Source organism: Daucus carota, chromosome 7 (genome assembly GCF_001625215.2).
Source record: "Daucus carota subsp. sativus chromosome 7, DH1 v3.0, whole genome shotgun sequence".
In the NCBI taxonomy this organism is placed as follows: Eukaryota; Viridiplantae; Streptophyta; class Magnoliopsida; order Apiales; family Apiaceae; genus Daucus; species Daucus carota.
This window is the reverse complement of record NC_030387.2, coordinates 39996913-40016663: the sequence shown is the minus strand read 5'-3', so window position 1 is coordinate 40016663 and position 19751 is coordinate 39996913. Positions and strand designations below refer to the sequence as shown.

Genomic DNA, 19751 nt, shown 5'->3' with positions numbered 1-19751 from the left:
GAGCAGAGGCTCTTGCAATTTTTTTTGCCCCAAGCTGAAGCTTGCTTCTGCTATATATCTTCAAGTAAGCACTATAAGTCGAGCATTCATATTTGTAACATTTATGGGTACTGTTATAGATGTATAGAAATGATTCTTAGTTCTGATTTGGTAGTGCAGAGGCACTGGTCACAGGCATGCATAACGGTGTGAGTGTGTGACTAACGGTGTTATTAACATCATGACCACAAATTATATAAGTATTTAGTTAAGTGACCATTGAAAAAATAATTAAAGTAAAATGACCAGATTGGAAATAAGTGTGAAGTTTAATGACTAATTATGCTGCTCTCTCGTAAATGCTCGATGTATTAGATATATACTCCCTCCGTCCCTCTGGGATGTATACGTTTGGAATGGATACGGAGACTAAGAATAGTGTATAAAGTAGTGTAAAGTAATGAGAAAGAGAAAGAAAAGTAGGTAAAATGGTGGGACCCATGCATATTTAATTGATAGATTTGAAAAAGTAGATGGAAGTAGTAGGTGGGTGGGATTTTTGTATTATAAAAGTTTACTATTTTGGGAAAGTTTTGAAATGTATAGAATTAAATGGGACATCCCGAAAAAGAAAGTGTATAGAAATCAGAGGGACGGAGAGAGTATAGTATTGGAAATGCGATTCAAAAAGTATTGGGTTATTATCATTTCATTGATACTAATGTAGCTAGTACTAAAAAATTGAAACAAGTAGGCATTTCTACAAGTGATGTTGTCATCCAGAACAATGCACACGTGCAGTGGCGGAGCCAGGACTTTTAACGAGTGGGGGCACCATATAAATTTCCAGCAACAAAACAAAATATATAAATATATAGCAAAAATATTTACAAGTTCATGTGATAATATTACAAGTTTCCACGACGAGTTTTCATGTAACCAAGTTGAATTAACTTTTGTTTATCAAAAGCAACAAACAAATCATCCGGGCACAAACATGAAATGCAGAGAAGTAATGTAGTATTCACCTCATCAAAACGACTATTTAATTCTTGGAGTTGCATATCAATTATAGAATAAAAAACCTCCACACGATAATGATGTAAGTTTGTTTTCTGATATGATTTGCGTCGGGATCTACCTCTAGGTATGAATATAGAATTCACGTCAGGAACATCAATAGCATGACCATCACAAAAAGAAGATACTTGTGTAAGAAAAGAGTCCCACCCATCATCTCTCATCTCTTGTAATCTGAGTTTACAAACTTTAACAAGTATAATAGCATTAGCTATATCTTGGTCTTTTCGTTGTAAAAATTTTGATAATTCATTAGAAATCCCCAATATAGTTCTCATCAGGTGCATAGTAAATACGAAGCCATATGATTGCATAACTAATAGCAAATTAGTAGCATCAAATATTTGTTCAGAATTAGACACATCTTCAACAATAATTTCCAGGACTTCAATAGTTGATGCAAATAAATTATGTAAGCTTAGCAAAGTACCGTAATGTGAACCCCATCGGGTATCTCCATGGCGTTTAAGATTAGTACTCTGATTTAGACCACGGCCACTAGTGATCTCTTCATTCTGTAATGCTTGAGCAATGCGTGCTATTTGTTTTTCTTGAAGAATGTCAGACCGTTTGGCTGATGCTCCAACAACATTTAGTATACTACCTACCGCTGAAAAAAACTCCATAACGTGGACATGTTTTTTGGCTACACCAACCAAAGCTAGTTGAAGTTGGTGTGCAAAGCAGTGAATATAATAGGCACTGTCACAGGCGGCACAACAGCTTCCGCTTCTGACTTCCTTTTATAAAATCTCTCCATTTCTGTTTAATAGAAGCATGACCAAATAATTACAAGAGATTTTAAAATTCTAAGATATCTACTGACTATTCTTAAAAAATATCCTAGAAGCCCAGAATGAGAACTATAACTACACAGTAAATTTTAATACAAGAAGATCATCGCTAATTCACTATTTAATCACAATTCACAATCCAAATATATAAACAACAATCCATCACTCTTTAGTCTTACAACACTTAAAACTCAACATATATACAACTACAAGAATACAAAAAAAATTAATGATGATGCAGAGAAGAGAAATTACCTGATAAAGGAATTGTTGAAGAAATATGAAAAGGAATCACCCCTTGCCCGGATAAGTGATGATGCAGGTGTTATCGTTTGATTTTGGCTTTTGGGTTGTGGTTTGTGTAAAAGGAGCCGAAGAAGCTCTAGGGATTATATGTGATCAGCTGTGAAAAGTATGTACAGGAGTATACAACTTGGTAAAGTAAGTGGGTCCTACAAAAAATTTTTTTTTTTTTTTTAGAAAACTCTACGGGGGCATGTGTCCCCCGGGCCCCCACGTACCACCGCCACTGCACACGTGCACCATATACGTGTGTCAAATACACCGTTCCTTCTTGCATCACCAACATCCAAGTGTGTTCATAACTAAGTCAAATGATATACATGCAACTCGATGTTAAGGATAAACATATTAGATTCACTTTCTAAAACAAACACACATACAAAGTATATGACCCGGAAAACCATATCCTAACCTATATACTACTCTCTCCGTCACATCAAATTTTTTACGATTTTTTTTAGATGTCTCATCCAATTCTTTACATTTTAAAATTTAATAAAAATAATCGATGAGTCCCACCACTTACCAACTTTTTCTTTCCTTTTCAAACTACTTTTAGAGCAAGTCCAATAGGTTACCTATCTCATTAGGTATTAATAATATAAAATAATAAATCCTAGTTAGTCTTAGGAGGTTGTATTCGTTTGGGATTTTAATGGATTGTTTTTAGTCTATGGATTTTAATGGATTGTATGTGATTTTGATTTTGTGCGGATTCTTATAAAATGTCCAAGAGTTTATGGGGTTCAAGTACAATGCTTCAAAATCCCATTGATTTTGACAGGATTTCAAAAAATTTAAAATAACTGAAGAATACCACAAAATTCATCAATTTATGAAGTCCAATAAAATCCGCCAGTATTTGAATACCATCAGATTTTAATGGATTTTGAACAATCCCAATTGAATACCACCAGATTTTAATGAATTTTAAACAATCTCAATTGAATACCACCGGATTTTGTAGCATAATTTAAAATCCCAATTGAATACCTCAAGATTTTAATAGATTTCAAACAATATAAAATGCTTTAAAATCACAATCCAATAATTTAGATGATCTAATTACAGTGTAAACTCCGATAGCAAGCCCTGTATGGAAGAGATTCGGAGGAGCAAGTTTTGTATTGGCGGGAAAAAATAAACCCATTGACCGAGGATCTGCATCAGGCTGTTATGAATCTCTCCGGCGAACTTTACGCTAAAGATGTTCACTTTCTCATGGAGCTTATTCAGGTTCTCTCCTCTCCTCCCTCCCCTCCCTTTGTCCCCCACTCTCTCTCTCCCCCTCATTCTCTCTCTCTCTCCCCCTCCCTTCCCTCTGTCTCCCTTTTCCTCTCTCGCCCCTCCCCCTCCCTCCCCTCCCTCCCAGAACTAGGTCACACATTCATAAGCGATGGTCAACAATGGAGTATGGACTACTAAATATTAATGTCAATTTATCTGAGTGAGAACTTTGAAGTTTTACATATAACATACGCAATGTTATGTTAAATTACATGCCTCTGTCAAAAAAAAAAAAAAAAATTTACATGCCACAGAACATAAAATTTTAAGCCCTAATTTTTAGTCCCAACTGTAAAATACTGTACATAGTTTAATTAATTAGGTAATTAAGTTTATTGAACTTTATTTATATACTAAATGAACTTCTCAGACACTCATGTGTTGAGACTTGAGAGAGGGTCTTAACTGGATTAATATGCTGTACTAAACCCTTAGATGTTTAATATTGACTATTAGTACATGTTGCAAGAATCATAATCTGCAAAAAAGCCAAACAAAATCCCATTTGAATTGGTGGAAGCATGTATGGAGGTTTCTTTGTAGATTTATAGCTGAAAAGCGGATTTTTCTTACTCTAATCATTGATTAACGCTGACATTTATGCTGCTAGGATTGATTGTTATGAGCCGAGATAGATACCAGTCTTACTGTATTTCTGTAGTTTACTTATTTGCGTTTTTTCTGCAGAATGCAGAAGACAACGAGTATTTGGAAGGAGTGAAGCCTTAGCTTGAGATTGTAGTAACTTCTCGAGATATAACTGCTACAGGGGCTCCAGCTACGTTGTTGATATTTAACAATGAGAAAGGCTTCACACCCAGATACATCGATTCCATCTGCAGTGTTGGATGCTCCACTAAGAAGGGAAACCGCAGACGTGGTTATATTGGTGAGAAAGGTCTAATTACTACAATATGCTAATCGCTCTAGTTCTTGATTATCGATGGTTATCTATTTATAATAGTTGTCTTTGAAGAACTCCTAGAACCTATATCCTGCACCTCGGTTTTTCACTTGTTCCCTGTTTTCTCTCTAGATCGAGCACCATAATTTGTGACAATCTGTAGACTAGCATGTGAAGTTGCAGACACCACGCCGCCCTCAATACTGTTACATCAAGCTTGATAAATAGTCCTCGTGTCCCAACTTTTTGAATGGCGTTACACCATGAAAATTATTTAATTATTTTTATCTAGATTATTAGATTCTGTAGACTAGAATGTGTATTTGTAAAAAAACATATATACTTATATATAGGCAAGAAATGTAGCCCTTGTGTCCCAAAACCCTAAACCGTGTCACGTCCTGCAGAACTTTATTTTCTCTCATCAGTATAACTAAGTAGTGCTGCAAATTTCCCTCTATGAAGTATTATAGAATAATGATTATGAATAATAATTATTATTTGATATCATCATCAGCACCATCATTTTTTTCCGATTCTAATGATGGAATTTGATGGTGGACTCTCTAATTCAAGCCTCTCTGCTAAGTGTTTTCAATAAAGATTTTAATCATTTCAGGCATTGGGTTTAAAAGTGTATTCCTGATCACAGCTCAGCCTTATATATTCAGTAATGGCTATCAGATACGGTTTAACGAAGGACCTTGTCCACACTGTAATGTTGGATATATAGTTCCTGAGTGGGTTGAGACAAATCCAACTCTTTCGGTTATCAAAAGCATACATGGAAACGGTACCCCTCTTCCTACCACAACAATAATACTGCCTCTAAAACCTGACAAGGTCCAATCTGTAATGCATCAGCTCTCTAACATTCATCCTGAGATTCTGTTGTTTCTTACAAAGATAAAGCGGCTTTCGGTTAGAGAAGACAATGAGGATTCCAAGCTCAACACTGTGAGTGCAATATCTATTTCAAGTGTAACTGAATTTATGACAAGGAAGAACATAGATGCTGAATCTTATCTGCTAAATCTTTCTGCTGATCAAGTTGGTAATGATGATTTAGAAAAAGAATGTGGTTATCATATGTGGAGGCAAAGGTTTCCTGTCAAGAAGGATCACAAAGATGAAAGAAGAATGGAGGTAGAAGAATGGGTTATCACTCTAGCGTTCCCACGTGGAAAGCGTCTCCTTAGAGGGATGCAGTCCCCAGGGATTTATGTATTTTTACCTACAGAGATGGTGACCAACTTCCCTTTCATTACTCAAGCAGATTTCATCTTAGCCTCATCTAGGGAAAATATCCTCATAGGTAACAAATGGGATAGAGGAATCCTTGACTGTGTTTCTTGTGCCTTTATCAGTGCTTTCACTTCTCTCGTGAAAGATACAGAAGCTCCCATTTCAACTCTGCGCCATATCTTTGGGTACTTGCCAGTCAATGAAGGTCCCTGCTTGGAGCTAAATGCTGTCAGGGAGTCTATCAGGCAGGAGCTACTAAACCAAAGTATTGTGCCATGTGAATCATATTCCGAACAATTTTTTTTCCATAAACCATGTGAAGTTGGTAGGATATTGCCAGCCTTTTGGGATATACTGGCTAAGGCTAAGGGAAAAGGTGTAGCTTTAAATAACATCTCCTCTCATGGCACTTATATATTGAGTTCTTTATTTGACAAAGAGGAGTATGATCAAATTCTCAAATTCATGGGAGTGGAACTGGTTGCAGATGAATGGTATGCTAAGTGCATCCAGAGTTCTAATATTGTAATGGAAGTGTCTGAGAATGTTTATCTGGAGCTTCTCCTTTTTGTTGCAGGAGAATTGGAAATCTCGTTTTCATAGCACCTTCATGAAGAATACATCACTTTTGAAGTATGTAGATATTCTTGGTAATGTTTCTCTGACTAGTGTCAGTACAGTTTCTCGATTTGATGCTGGAAAGTTGTTTAGGTCTACTTTGCAAAGTCATGCATCATGGTTAATTAACTGGAGTAGGTTGTTCAAATCTGCAACAGACCACTTCTTAATACCAATTTCAACCCAACAAGCTATTGAGTTATTGAGAAAAAAGCAGATCCTACTTGATTGGCTGTCAGACCAAGTTAATGTCAAAGCAGTGAATGTGTCTGATTATGCATATAGGCTCACTAAGCTAATAAATAATGATAGAGAGCTTGCTATTGCTTACAGTCATTTTCTTTATCAGTCTTTCCTACAGAAGTATGTATCTGATCAGAATGTTAAAGGAATATGTAAGATTATGCTTCTTCTTGATAGTTATGGGCGGATGATTGCGCAACAAAGAAAGGTTCTGCTGCCTGCTAATGGAAGCAATTGGGTTAAGCTGATTGGTTCTAATCTGTGGAGAAACGAGGGTTATGTCGAGCTCGGGAAAAACTATCTGCAACCAGCAACATACATTGGTATTACCACAGCTAAGAATGAGCTGATTAATTTCTTAAAAAAATTTGTTCCAGCTTTTGATATACCTTGCATATCTCCTCCCAATGCTGCAATTGCAACCTTCTCAGCTCCTTTAACGCGAAATAATGTGTTTTTGCTACTAAAATGGATTCGTCACTTGACCAGGAATGGGTCTAACATTCCTCAAAATGTTTTGTGATGCATTAAGGAGGGTAGCTGGCTGAAAGTATCCATAAATGGTTGAACAAGCTATAGACCACCATCACAGTCATTCATGTTCTCATCAGAAGCTCCTCTTTTACAGCAAGATTCAGAATTTCTTGACATTCAGGTAGTTGATATGCAGTTTTATGGTCATGAAATAGCTAATTACGAGAAGGAGCTGAAAATTGCAGGTGTGATGTTTGAGGTAAATGAAGCATGCAGATTTAAAGGAAATCAGCTCATGTCTATTGCAGCATCTTCTAATTTAACAGGAGATAGTGTACTTTCAATATTGAAATTCATCAAGTTCTTGAGGGCTAAATTGATATCACCTGCAGAATTCATTAAGAGTATCAAAGGCGGGCAATGGCTGAGGACTAGCCAAGGTGACAGATCCCCTGGTGAATCAGTTTTATATAACAAGGAGTGGAAACCTGCTTCTGAAGTTAGTAACATTCCATTTATTGATGAATTCTATTATGGAACCAACCTCAATTGTTATAAAAAAGAACTGGAGCTAATTGGTGTGAAAGTGAAATTTAATGGTAACTACCAACTAGTTGGTGATAACTTGAATTCTTCAGCATGCTCAAGCTCTCTTACACCTGGGGCTCTCTGTTTAATCCTGGAATGCCTTCGGCAGTCCAAGTCAACAGACAAATTTGTTTATGCTCTAAAGGATAAGGAATGCATCAAAACACATGCTGGGTTCAAAACTCCATCTGAATGCTATCTGCTTGACTCTGAGCGGGGATGCCTTTTGCAGGTCTTTAGCTGCTTCCCGCTCATCGATGAAAATTTCTATGGAAGCAAAATACTTTCGTTCAAAGATGAACTAGAGCAAATTGGAGTGGTGGTTGACTTTGGTGAGGCATCAAAAAAAATTTGAGAGTGTATTCAGGCAGCAAGCCTCTTTAGAGTTTATTGGCAAAGTCAACGTTCTTGCAATTCTGGAATGTTACAAAAAGCTGAGTACCTCAAATGCATTTCCTGCAAATCTAAAGGAGTGTATACGTGAGGTGAAATGGTTGTGTACTCGACTTGGTGATTACAGAGCTCCAGCTGATTGCATTCTTTTTGGCCAATGTTGGAAGTCTATCTCATCAATATCTTCGCTTCCTTTTGTTGATGACAGTGATAATCAGTACGGTATGACCATCCATGAAAATGATGAGGAGCTCAGGAGTATCGGTGTTGTTTCTTCTTTTAATGATGGAGCACATTTTGTTGTGAACGGCCTAAATTTTCCACAGGATCTCAGCCGAATAACTCCTGAAAATGTGTACTCATTGCTGGACTGTGTCCGTAATTATAGGCCAAAGATTGGCAATGTGGTGGTCCATGAGCGTTTTCCATCAACATTTTTCGAGAAAGTGAGTACACAGTGGCTAAAATCCTATACAGGCTACAGGACTCCAAACAAGTGCATGCTCTTCAGTCCTAAGTGGGCCGCTTATTTAGAAAGAAGTGATGGACCTTTCCTTGATGAAGACTTCTATGGTTCCACAATCACTGAATACACAAGTGAGCTTCGTTCTCTGGGTGTTATTGTCGAAATTGATAATGGTTGTTCATTGCTTGCAAATTACCTTGATTTGCATTCTAATTTCACCGCTGTGAGTCGAATTTATAACTTTCTAATTGAACTTAAGTGGAAGCCTAATGACGAGGACAACAAAAATATTTGGATTCCAAGTGGTAGTGAAAATGGTCACTGGGTAAGCTCTGAAGATTGTGTTATTCAGGACAAAAATGGTCTACTGGGATCGCGATTGCATGTTCTTGAGAGGCACTATGAAAGTAAGTTGCTTGATTTTTTCTCAATTACTTACGGAGTTAAACTAAATCCATACATTGATAACTACTGTGAGATTTGGAAGACATGGGAAGCTTCTGACCACCAGCTAACACATAATGAGTCTTGTGCATTTTGGGGGTTTGTCACAAAGAATTGGAGCTCCAGGACGGCAGAAATATTGACTCAACAGCTGTTGAAACTGCCTGTATATTCAGGCTCGAATGCAATTATTCTCGTCAATAAACAGGACGTATTCATTGCCTAAAGGATCTTTTTGAAAAGTCTTCTCTCGGTCAGCTATTTGTTTGGTATCCCCAACCGAGCATGAAATCCCTACCCAGAACGAGGTTGCTTGAAATTTATAGTAAAATAGGTGTTAGAAATATCTCTGAATCTGTGCAGCAAAAACTTTCTGCGGTGGACACAATTAGCCTGAGGCAGCTGAACCCAAAGGAATTATTTATTGGAAAAGGGTTGTTGAGACTTATTCTTGGCTTTCTAGCTGACATTTGGCCCAATATGGAAGCAGATATCAGGCACAATGTTGTCAGAGGCCTTCTTGATGTTACGGTACTAGAGGCAAGGAAGAAAATAACAATGTGCCACACTTTGTCACTGTCATCTGGTAAGATCCTCACTGTTAAAGCAAAGCAAATGCTGAGATGGGAGAGACAGATTTCAAAGCTTTTCGTGCAGAAATTGGACAAGCATGGTGGACATAAAAACTTTATGGAGTATGTGTCTCAATTTTCTGAAGTAGTGGCTGGGGGGTTGTTATGGGAGGACGAAGTTCACATGCATCAGCTGGCTGACCTGATCAGGATGGGTTTCCTCGTTGAATTCAATGAAGAGGCCGTAATGTATCTGATGAAGACAAAAAATCTGCAGGTGTTTTTGGAGGACGAAGAGTTACTTTCTTCTACCTTCCCAGATGATTAGGTATGATACAATATCTATCATACAACTTACTTTGTCTCGCATTAATTTGTTATATCGACTTTGTTTATTAGGTATGCTACAATATCTATCATACAGCTTACTTTGTCTCACATTAGTTTGTTATATTGGCTTTGCTTATAGCCTTTTCCTCTGAGAGCTGATTTGGGAGATTGACAATACAAGCCAGTCTGATCTATATTTTTATTCCGATCATAAAAGTCTAGTTTCATTTCCTATAAATCAAGCCATTTAAGTCCTTGTAGTAGTCTAGTAATCAACATTTCTAGACCAAATAAAAAATCTGTTTATTCTTCATGTCTTAATTAAACTTTCCCAAAGACAGGTTTATGACTTTATGATGACAAATGAAATTGCAAAAGACATGCACATGCATTTTAAGTTGTTATATATATGTAATTTTCTTCGATTAAACAATAACCATCAGTTCATCTGATGTTTTCTGACTGAGTTTTTTTATTCACGAATATCATCTACTACATCCATCTTTTGGTCATGTGCAAGTCTGTTAACGAAGACGATTTCACAATGAAGGTGTTCTGTGAGCGACATGTTTTATATATTTCTCATAATACTCTGTTGTTTTACCTATTTGCAATCGGATTTGGATCCCCATCCGCCATCCCCCTCCCCCCCCCCCCCCCCTCTCTCTGTTTTTTTACCGTCCCCTTTCCTGCATTCCTGCTTGTTTGCTAAGAGCAAGTCCAATAGGTTACCTATATGATGTCCTAAACTCACATTTAGGTAATGTGTCAAAAAAATGCACTCCAACACTATCCTAGTGTTATCCTAAATCACTAGCACAACCTTAATTCTCCTAGCCATTACCTATTTATAAGTAACCCCTAGCCATTACCTATTTAATATTTATGAATAAAATAATCATCTCTCTCTTTCTTTCTTTGTCTATTCTCTCATTTTCCTCTTCTCTCTCTCTCAAATTTATTATTAAAATAATCTTTGGAGAACAAATATAGGGATTACTATTGGAGTTGACACTAAAAATAAATTACCTAAATCACTAAGACATACTAGTACTCGTTATTTTATATTATTTATAAGTAATAGGATAGGTAACCTATTGGACTTGCTCTAAATGTGACATGCATTTCATCTTTACTAATTTTAAAACTTGTGTAGGTGTGTTTGTCTCCGGAAAGGATGTTGATGGAATTGTTCATAGGCTCATAGCAATCAGCATCTGCGATCTTTTGGCTGCAAGGTTTGCACATAGTGAGGCAGACTTGTGTACTAGCAAATATATATCTCTAAGAATGAATCCACATCTCAGTAGTTGTGAGATTTGCAACTTTGGCGATTTTGTTGTCCTGGATTGGCTTATTTTTGCTCCAGTCATTTGAGGAACAAACTTTATTTACTAAACTGAAACTTTCGCGAATTATTCGACCATCTGTATATCGGTCATGCTTGGAACTTTATGTGATGCTGCTCAATCAGTTTCTGGTTCTGTCTTTGCACTTCAATTTTGCGTTATTTTGTGTTTGTTAATTTTTCGTTAATTTTTAAATAATCAAAATTATAAAATAGTTGAAGAGAAATAAAAATTATAAAAAGTAAATTATCAATAACCAAATATAGATGACACAGACGACGACACTAATACTCAAATAAACATTACAAGTAATATATTTAAAAATATTTTTCAATTCAATAATTATTTAAAAGTTCACAAATTTAAATTTCAATAAATTTCTAATCTAAAATCAATTGTTTTGTTTTACTATTATTAAATGAACTTGAAATCTGAAAAAAGATAACATTCTAGACTAAAAAATATATAATTGGATATTAAATAATTAAATGTATTAAACTAATAAAAAATATTAAATATTTATTGGTAAGAGAGATAAATAATGGGATTATTTGAAGTAATATCAGGTAATGAGCTGTAAACACCGGTAACTCGCTAAATGCGTGTTCATTGTCACACAAAATACAACAAGGGCCGGTAAAGTAATTTGGTTGAATTGTATTCAAATTGCATTTAGCAATCATGAAATAATACTCCTTCCGTCATAAAATAAATGTTGTTTTGACTTTTTGCACGTAATCTGAAGTGTAAATAAAACATATTTCTGCACGTTATTTTTCAGATTTTTTTTCTGAATAAAAATATGGATGTAAAATTTTTATTCAAAAAATGAAAATGTGAGAAATAATGTATAAGTCTAAATTTTAATAATTATTTTAAAAAAAAAAAAAGAAATTGATAGAAGGTTGGAATCACGCCTTTCACTCATTCACGTCAACAAGCATGTTGTAACAGACTAATTTCTGCCTAGCATCTATACACTCATACATTCAGCGGTCTCAGCTTTGCCCTACCACTTCAACATGATTCACCAGCTCCCCAGCAAGTTGTTTGAAATGACATACACATGACTGCTTTAAACATGGCTTGTGCATTGGTTTTTTGCCCTATATATTCCCTACTTTTCTTTGAATATTATTGTACACACAAGTTTATTGGACTATGGTCCTCAAAACTTTTATCCCTTTGGTTAGCTCATGTTTAGATGGGTTGTCTCTGTTATAAATCTGATAATATTCTCAGAAGCTGCATCCCAATATGAAATTTGCTTAGAAGAAAGATGTGTTTCTGTTTCTCATCGGCAATCATGTCAGCATTGATATATGGGAATACCATGGTAATACTTCTCGCGCCCTGGCTATTTGTTTCTGCAACATTTAATTTAATAACGTTCAATGACTTCTTCTCTGCTTGTTGAGTTAGTGTTTTTGCTTAAGCAAGAGGACCAGCAAGGAGTGTTTTCTTACAGCTGTTTCAACTTTCAATCATAGGTGGTATTGAAGAAGTATATTTCGAGGATGACGGCTGGTCTCGACCGAAAGTTGATATCCAGGTCCAGGCCTTTTTCTTGTGACATATTTATGCATCATACTTGTTTAAGAATCCGGCTCCCTAAGATATGTATATTAGGTGGGTGTCTGGGAATGGAGCTTCTGGGCTTAAAAGCTCAGAAGCCCGCTTCTTTCTTTTTGTGATGCGTTTGGCAATCAGTCTGAAAGCACTTAATCACACCAAAAGAAGCCGAAGAAAAAAGCTTCAAAATGCAGCTTTTTTTGATACGCAGCTTATGCTTCTTTTCAGACGAACTCAGCGACGCTAGTCTAAAAGTAATTCAGGCAAACAAGAAGCTAGTAATTGACTGCATTGCATTTTCTTTCATGCTAGATTGTTGCTATTATTCTTGCAAAACTATTTCATATATTAATAATAAAAGATACCTTTGAACTTATATTAAATAAATATAAGTATTAAATAAATGATGTACCTTTTTACTTGTATTATCTGCCGTTATTAATTTTTTCTTTTGATGCAGAGTTTAAAATATTGAATTTGTAAAATATTTCATGTATTAATAATAAAAGGTCTTATATTATTATAATTTATTTTTTAAAAGAAAATAAATTATTATATTACGAAATTACTAAACTATGTCAACTTATAAGTTATGTTATCCAAACACTTAAAAAACTTATAAATCATGGTATCCAAACACTTCTATAGCTTATAAGTCCAAACCAACTTCTCAATTCTAATCCACTTCTTTATTTTAAGCAATAAGTCACTTCTTTTAAACCCAGCCAAACGACCCCTAAATAAAAAAAAACGTTGTACAGCTTAATTAAGGGTGCCACAGCATCAAGCTTATCAGACTTTTAGATGCTTAAATTATTTTTAATCATTATCATAGGGATACTAATTATTAAATTTTATTTATTTTTTAATTATGTGTAAATTCTGTATAATTTAAATTGTCAAGTAAAAAATAATGTTTGAATTAGTTTAAAATATAATTATATTTTAGGATTTAGTTTTAGTTTTTACATATATTATATAATATATTAGTTACAATTTGATTAATTATTTGCGTTTTTTAATTTTTGATTGTACTCGTACTTACGAAATCCTATTATATTATATTATAATTAATTTTGAATATATATTACTCATTCATATTTACAACGAACTTAATATGATCGTACAAGAAGTCAAAGTACAGGATTTGAGCAGAATGTTAGACAACACTAGTATAGTTCCAAATGCTAATAATTTGTATACGAGAGATCGCATTGGAAATACAATTGAACAGATATCAAGTTTCGTGCTTTCATTAAATGTGATATTAATTAAGTTAATATTCTAGTCCAAACACAACTACGCTTCTGTACGAGTTATCATGTCATAAACAATGTTATAGTACCGCATTGTGCACATTACACACGTCCATCATCTACGTGTGGCAACATATCCAGAGATCATAGATGATGGACGTGTGCAATGTGTACGATGCGATTCTATAACATTTTCCATGACATGATAACTCGTACAAAGGCGTACTTGTTTCAGGATTAGAGCATTAGCTAAATTGGTATCACATTTAATGAAAACACAGAAATCTGATCTCTGTTGAATTGCATTTTCAATACGATCTCTGGTATACAGAGTATTAGCATTTGCAACTATACCAGCGTTGTTTAACATTTTGCTCAAATCTTGTGCGTTGACTTCTTGTATGACCGTATTAAGTTTGTTGTAAATATGAATGAGTAATATATATTCAAAATATAAAATTTATTCGAAAATATAAAATTTACTGCTGATTAAATTTCGTATATAATACACGTATCTCTCTATATACACGTACCTCTATTCTAAAATCTATGTCATCGACCTCCGACGATAGTGTAATTCAGACTTTCTCCAGAGTCCATGGAAAATGAACTGCTGGCTCACATATTCTTGCAGACAAATATGACCCTCCACGCTACAATAGTAAGGGATCCATTCATATACTAATTCATATTCAGGATTTTTACAGTAATCTATGATCACAAAAAGTAAAAAACATTAATTCGTTCGTTCTCAATCAATTTAAAGGTAAGTAGTTCGAGATGAGATAGTCAACTTTTGAATGTTAGGTTACACAAAACACATTGTAATAACCAACATTCAACAGTTGCGTATCACATCTCGAACTACCTACATTTAAATTGATTGAGAATGAACAAATTACTGTTTTTGTTACTTTTGGTGACCATGGCTTACTGCAAAAATCCCTAATATGAATTGGTGTAAGAATGAATCCTTACTATTGTAGCATGTAGGGTCGTATTTGTCTGCAAGAATATGTGAGCCAGCAATTCATTTTTCATGGACTCTGGAGAAAGCCTGAATTACACTATCATCAGGGGTCAATGACATGGATTTCAGAAGAAAGGTACGTGTATTATATATGAAATTTAATCAGCGGTAAATTTTATATTTCCGGATAATATTTAAAGCAACCGAGTCATTTTTCTTTTACCGAGTCACTGTTCTGTTTTGCTTCTTTCACGTTTCCGAATCGAGTCGCTGAGTACCGAGTTCGTTTGTCCGAGTCACAAGTCTGTTTGTTTGGATTTTTTTTTTTTTTTTTGTGGTAGTAATTTTCTGCTCCTGAGTTGCGTCAAACAGTTTTAGTTATAGTTTATCTTGGTGCTTTTCTTTCAAGATCGAGTTGCGTCGAGTGTTGTTCAGTCCTAGTAGCTGTAGCTGATTTCTGAGTCCACTTGTTTTCCTGTTCGAATTTGCTTGCTATGTTGTTTATATTATTATCTGTTTGAGTGTTGAGTATGTACCAGCAGGAACGGACTGTAGTTCAGGCTCCGGTGGGCCTTAGCCCGAGTGGTTAAACTGATTTTTAAAATTTTATGACTAACATTTAATTACTTGTAAAGCCCAACCCGGGTCAAATTATCTTCTTTCAGCCTGAACAGTCCACAAAATTACTAAAACTATACTCCCTCCGTCCCTTTTTACTTGTCTCTTTTGAAAAAATAACGCATCTTAAGAAAATATTAGGTGAATATCTTGTTTTCATACATATCCCTAATAAATGTAATGAATTAGATAGAGTTGTGTATATATATATCCTAGTCAAACATTGGAAGTTGTTACATTTTGAAAAAACATACAAAAAGTTGCTTTGAAAAGAGAAGTGGACAAGTAATTTGGGACAAATTTTTTTTTCAAAAGGGACATGTAAAAGGGGACGGAGGGAGTATAATATTACAATCACTGTCAGGTGCACATAACAATTTTCTCTGTCATGTTTTTCTGTTCTATCAATGTTAAATTTCAATAAAGTGTTAAAACTTTTAACTAGAAATTATTGATATCTGGGGACTAAATAAAATTTAGGTGTTATTTTCAAAAAAAAAAAAAAATTAGGTGTTATTAATCTTGAAAAACATAGTTTTATTTAATGAATTCAATTATTTATTTATAAAATATATTATCATATAAAAAAACACTCTCTTCTCACAAAACCCTAAATTTCTCTCACCTAGCCGCCGTCTCTTTTATCCGAGGGGCTTCCATCGGATTTCACCGGTGGAAAGCCCCATTATTGTCTTCTTTTCTTACTATTAATTAATCTTTTGTTTTCTTCAATAAGTTCCCAATTTATTTGGGTTTTGTTTGGTCTCTCCTTATGTGAGAGTTTGATTTTTGTTTGGGTTTTGTGTGTTCATCATGTCCGGGATTACAGATCTGCGGGATTTTCATGATGCTGATTCAATGATAAAGGTTTGTATGGTGATGCATTTATGGTCGATTGCTCAAAACAACATTGAGAATATTACAGCATGTATATATCTCTTCAAAAAATCGCTTGGTTGCCTACCGAAGAAGGAAGGATTCAACGGCGATATGATTCTGCGTTTGTTCAATTTCGATTATATCTGTAGATGCCGTATGGCTTTTCATTATTGAATTATTTTCCTTTTTAAAAAAAAAAAATATTATCATATATACATATTATTCATATATTTCAAATATAATAATAATTATTTATACTCGATACTCTTATGTGAATTATTTTATTTTATGTATATATAATAATTCTTTATACTCGATACACTTATGTTAATTATTTTATTTAATGTATATCAAGACTCAGTTGACCTATCAGAAAATATACGATTAATAAATATTTTTTAACAATAATATAAAGATAATTGTTCTAATATTTTTTTATTTGAAATAATTTTACGGAAGATGTTAAACGCAACTGTTTAAAGAATGAGATTGTCTATTTTTCTAAAAAAAATATTCTATTTCAATTTTTGTTGTTTTTGAAAGATCAATAAAAAATAAAAGAATCTTTTTTAAAATATTAAATGATGAATATGTTAAATTTGTGACAAAAAATTATAAAATCAAATAAATACGGATCGCTTTAATAAAAGTATTTTTGAAAAATAATTGGAGGGGTTAAATATTAGTCTTGAATTTGTGTTATCAGTAAACTTTATATGGGAACAAGAAGTTTTACATAAGTTGCTTCTGTGAACTATCGTCATTCAGAATATTCTAGCCCGGGCGATCAGAATACGTTGCTTGGTTGCTTGCGTTTAGTGTGGTTGCTGCTGCGTTTCTTTTTTTTTTTTTTTTTTTTTTTAACGTAGGAACCCGCAGCCGGTGAACAAGGTAAACCGCTCTGATCCAGCATAATCACAAATTCTGCTTCCTTCGGCAGTCAAACCTGTGATCAAGAGGATACTTGTCCAACCAGTTGAACCAACCCTTGCGGGCTGCTGCGTTTCTTTGAAACCTGTTTGTGGCATCTGTTCTTATTTTGTTTTGCTTTCTTTTCTGACACTGCTGCTTAGGTTTATGTATAGTGTTCGATTTTTTTGTTTTGTTTTGCTTTAACTTAATTGAATCAATCGAATTGTTAAAATTTTCATGAATAGTTCATTTTAAGAAATTTACTTGGATTAATTAAATAGTTTAAATTAAATAGGTAATAATTAATTTATTTTCAGATTTTCGTAAAAAAATTTAAAATTTAAAAGTTCTCATTTTCACAATTTAGTTGTTCAAAAATTAAAAGGTTCTCGTTTATATCATATACGAGAAGTCAGCGCACTGGATTTGAGCAAGGTGTTAAACGATGCTGGTATATTTCCAAATGCTATAGTACTCTGTATACCAGAGATCGTATCGAAAATGCAATTCAACGGACAACACGTTTCCGTGTTTTCATTAAATGTGATATTTATGAACGGACAACACGTTTACGTGTTTTTATTAAATGTGACATTTATGAAGCTAATTAATACTCTGGTCGTTGATTGGGTTTTTTGGTTAATAGCTCTGTTATAAAGGTCTTTCTAGTGTGTGCCCATGAGCACACATTAAGCACTAAATTTGATAAATTTGGTGGATTTTGATTGGTGGACTTGATGTATATGTAGGGGGTCATCCTTATTTATGATTAGATAACCAATAAAAATGCACCAAACTCATAAGAATTAGTGCTTATTGTGTACCGATGTTATAATTATTTATGGGTTTGTCTGTGTGTCCATGAACACATGTTAATCACTGAAATCCATAAATTTGGGGAGTTTTGATTGGTGAATGCAGGGGTTCACCATTATTAGAGAGGTAAGCCAATTAAACCCTTACAAATTCATGAATTTTAGTACTAGTATGTGCCCATGGCCACACACTAGAAAAACCAATAATCTATGAATATTTTTTTAACAAAAACTTTCATATAATTTTTTTAACTTTGTTTTATTTCAATATAAATACGAATCATTATGTAATTTTTTTAACTCTTTGTATGAGTTATCATGACATCGGGACTAGGCCTGTCAATGGAGCGAAAATCCGATCCGACCCGATCCGATCCGAGGTCATTTTAGCGGATATGGATTTGATAAAAAAATATCCGATCCGAAATTCGATCCGATTAAAAAAATCCGATTATAAATGGACCGGATATGGATTTAGGGTGATCCGATCCGTTTATAACCCGATCCGATTAATATATATATATATATATATATATATTATATAATAATATATTTATTATATTTAGGTGTTTAAATACATAAAAGCACAGAAGATAGAAATAAATATATACTTTCCACAGCAGGCTTGTCTTTCTGCAGGCTTGTGTTTCTGCATTAAAGTTGTATCAAAATTTCAAGATTTTATGTTGAGTTACCTACTGCTTGTATCATGATGTAAATAATAAATTCATTTTTATTTGAATTAACAGGTGTAACAAAGATATGGTACTGGTGTGGTTTCTCTTTGTGCTAAGCATTGTGCTATGCATCTAGTCCTGGAGTGGAAGCTTGCTAATCCTTTTAAATTTTATTTATAAATAATTTAGTTTGTAATTTGTTTTGAGACTAGGGATGTAATGTTTGACTTTGTAATTTAAATTTTAACATTGTTATTTACTTGTTTTATTTGCATTTTAGATAATGTTAAAGTCATTTAAAAATATATATATTAGTAAGTAAATGGATTGGATATCCGATCCGAGATCCGTGATCCGAACGGATATGGATATGGATCGGCCTAAAAAAAATCCGGTCCCGATCCGATCCGAATCCGAATCCGATAAAATAAATGGATATGGATATGGATTAAGGTCGATCCGATCCAAACCCGATCCATTGACAGGCCTAATCGGGACTGCTATAGCACCGTATCGTACAGATTGCACACGTCCATCATCTACGTGTGGCGACATAAATCAGACGGCGAATATACTGTTGCTTGCTGTGCCACAGAAGGCCTATCACAAGTCACAACGTCTGTTACACATATATGTTACCTGAGCAATGCTATTTAGTATTTTCTTGTAGTCAGATTTTATTTTCAAGTCTGTATTTTTATTTTAAAAATTGTAAGATAATTAGTTTAATTATGGCCTAAGTTTGTTGGGATTGAAACTCTTACCATTGCGCAGAAGAGCCCTACATAATAAATTGTGACATCTGCAAATAACCTAAAATTAATGATAATAATTATTGAAATAATAATTGGATGTATTTTGATATTATAATAATATTAATATATTACATTATCTCTCTTTTTCTCACCCCTAACAGAATTCTAAAATTTACTCATCGATTTTAAAATTGTTTTTTCGTCTCTTTTTTCTATGATAAATCACCA

The 19751-nt window shown here is 34.1% G+C and overlaps 2 protein-coding genes across 2 annotated transcripts; both read left to right on the top strand.

Moving 5' to 3' along the window:
- The first annotated feature begins 3297 nt into the window (after positions 1-3297).
- LOC108195060 (uncharacterized) lies at positions 3298-11230 on the top strand. Its single transcript, XM_064081301.1, has 4 exons — positions 3298-3392; positions 4131-4341; positions 4967-9718; positions 10877-11230. Exon 3 carries the CDS (start codon positions 5203-5205, stop codon positions 6193-6195), a length of 993 nt encoding a protein of 330 aa, XP_063937371.1. The 5' UTR covers positions 3298-3392; positions 4131-4341; positions 4967-5202; the 3' UTR covers positions 6196-9718; positions 10877-11230.
- On the top strand, positions 7052-9718 carry LOC108195059 (uncharacterized). Its single transcript, XM_017361993.2, has 3 exons — positions 7052-7852; positions 7950-9029; positions 9182-9718. The coding sequence occupies exons 1-3, from the start codon at positions 7052-7054 to the stop codon at positions 9716-9718; spliced, it is 2418 nt and encodes an 805-aa protein (XP_017217482.2).
- Positions 11231-19751: the final 8521 nt, after the last annotated feature.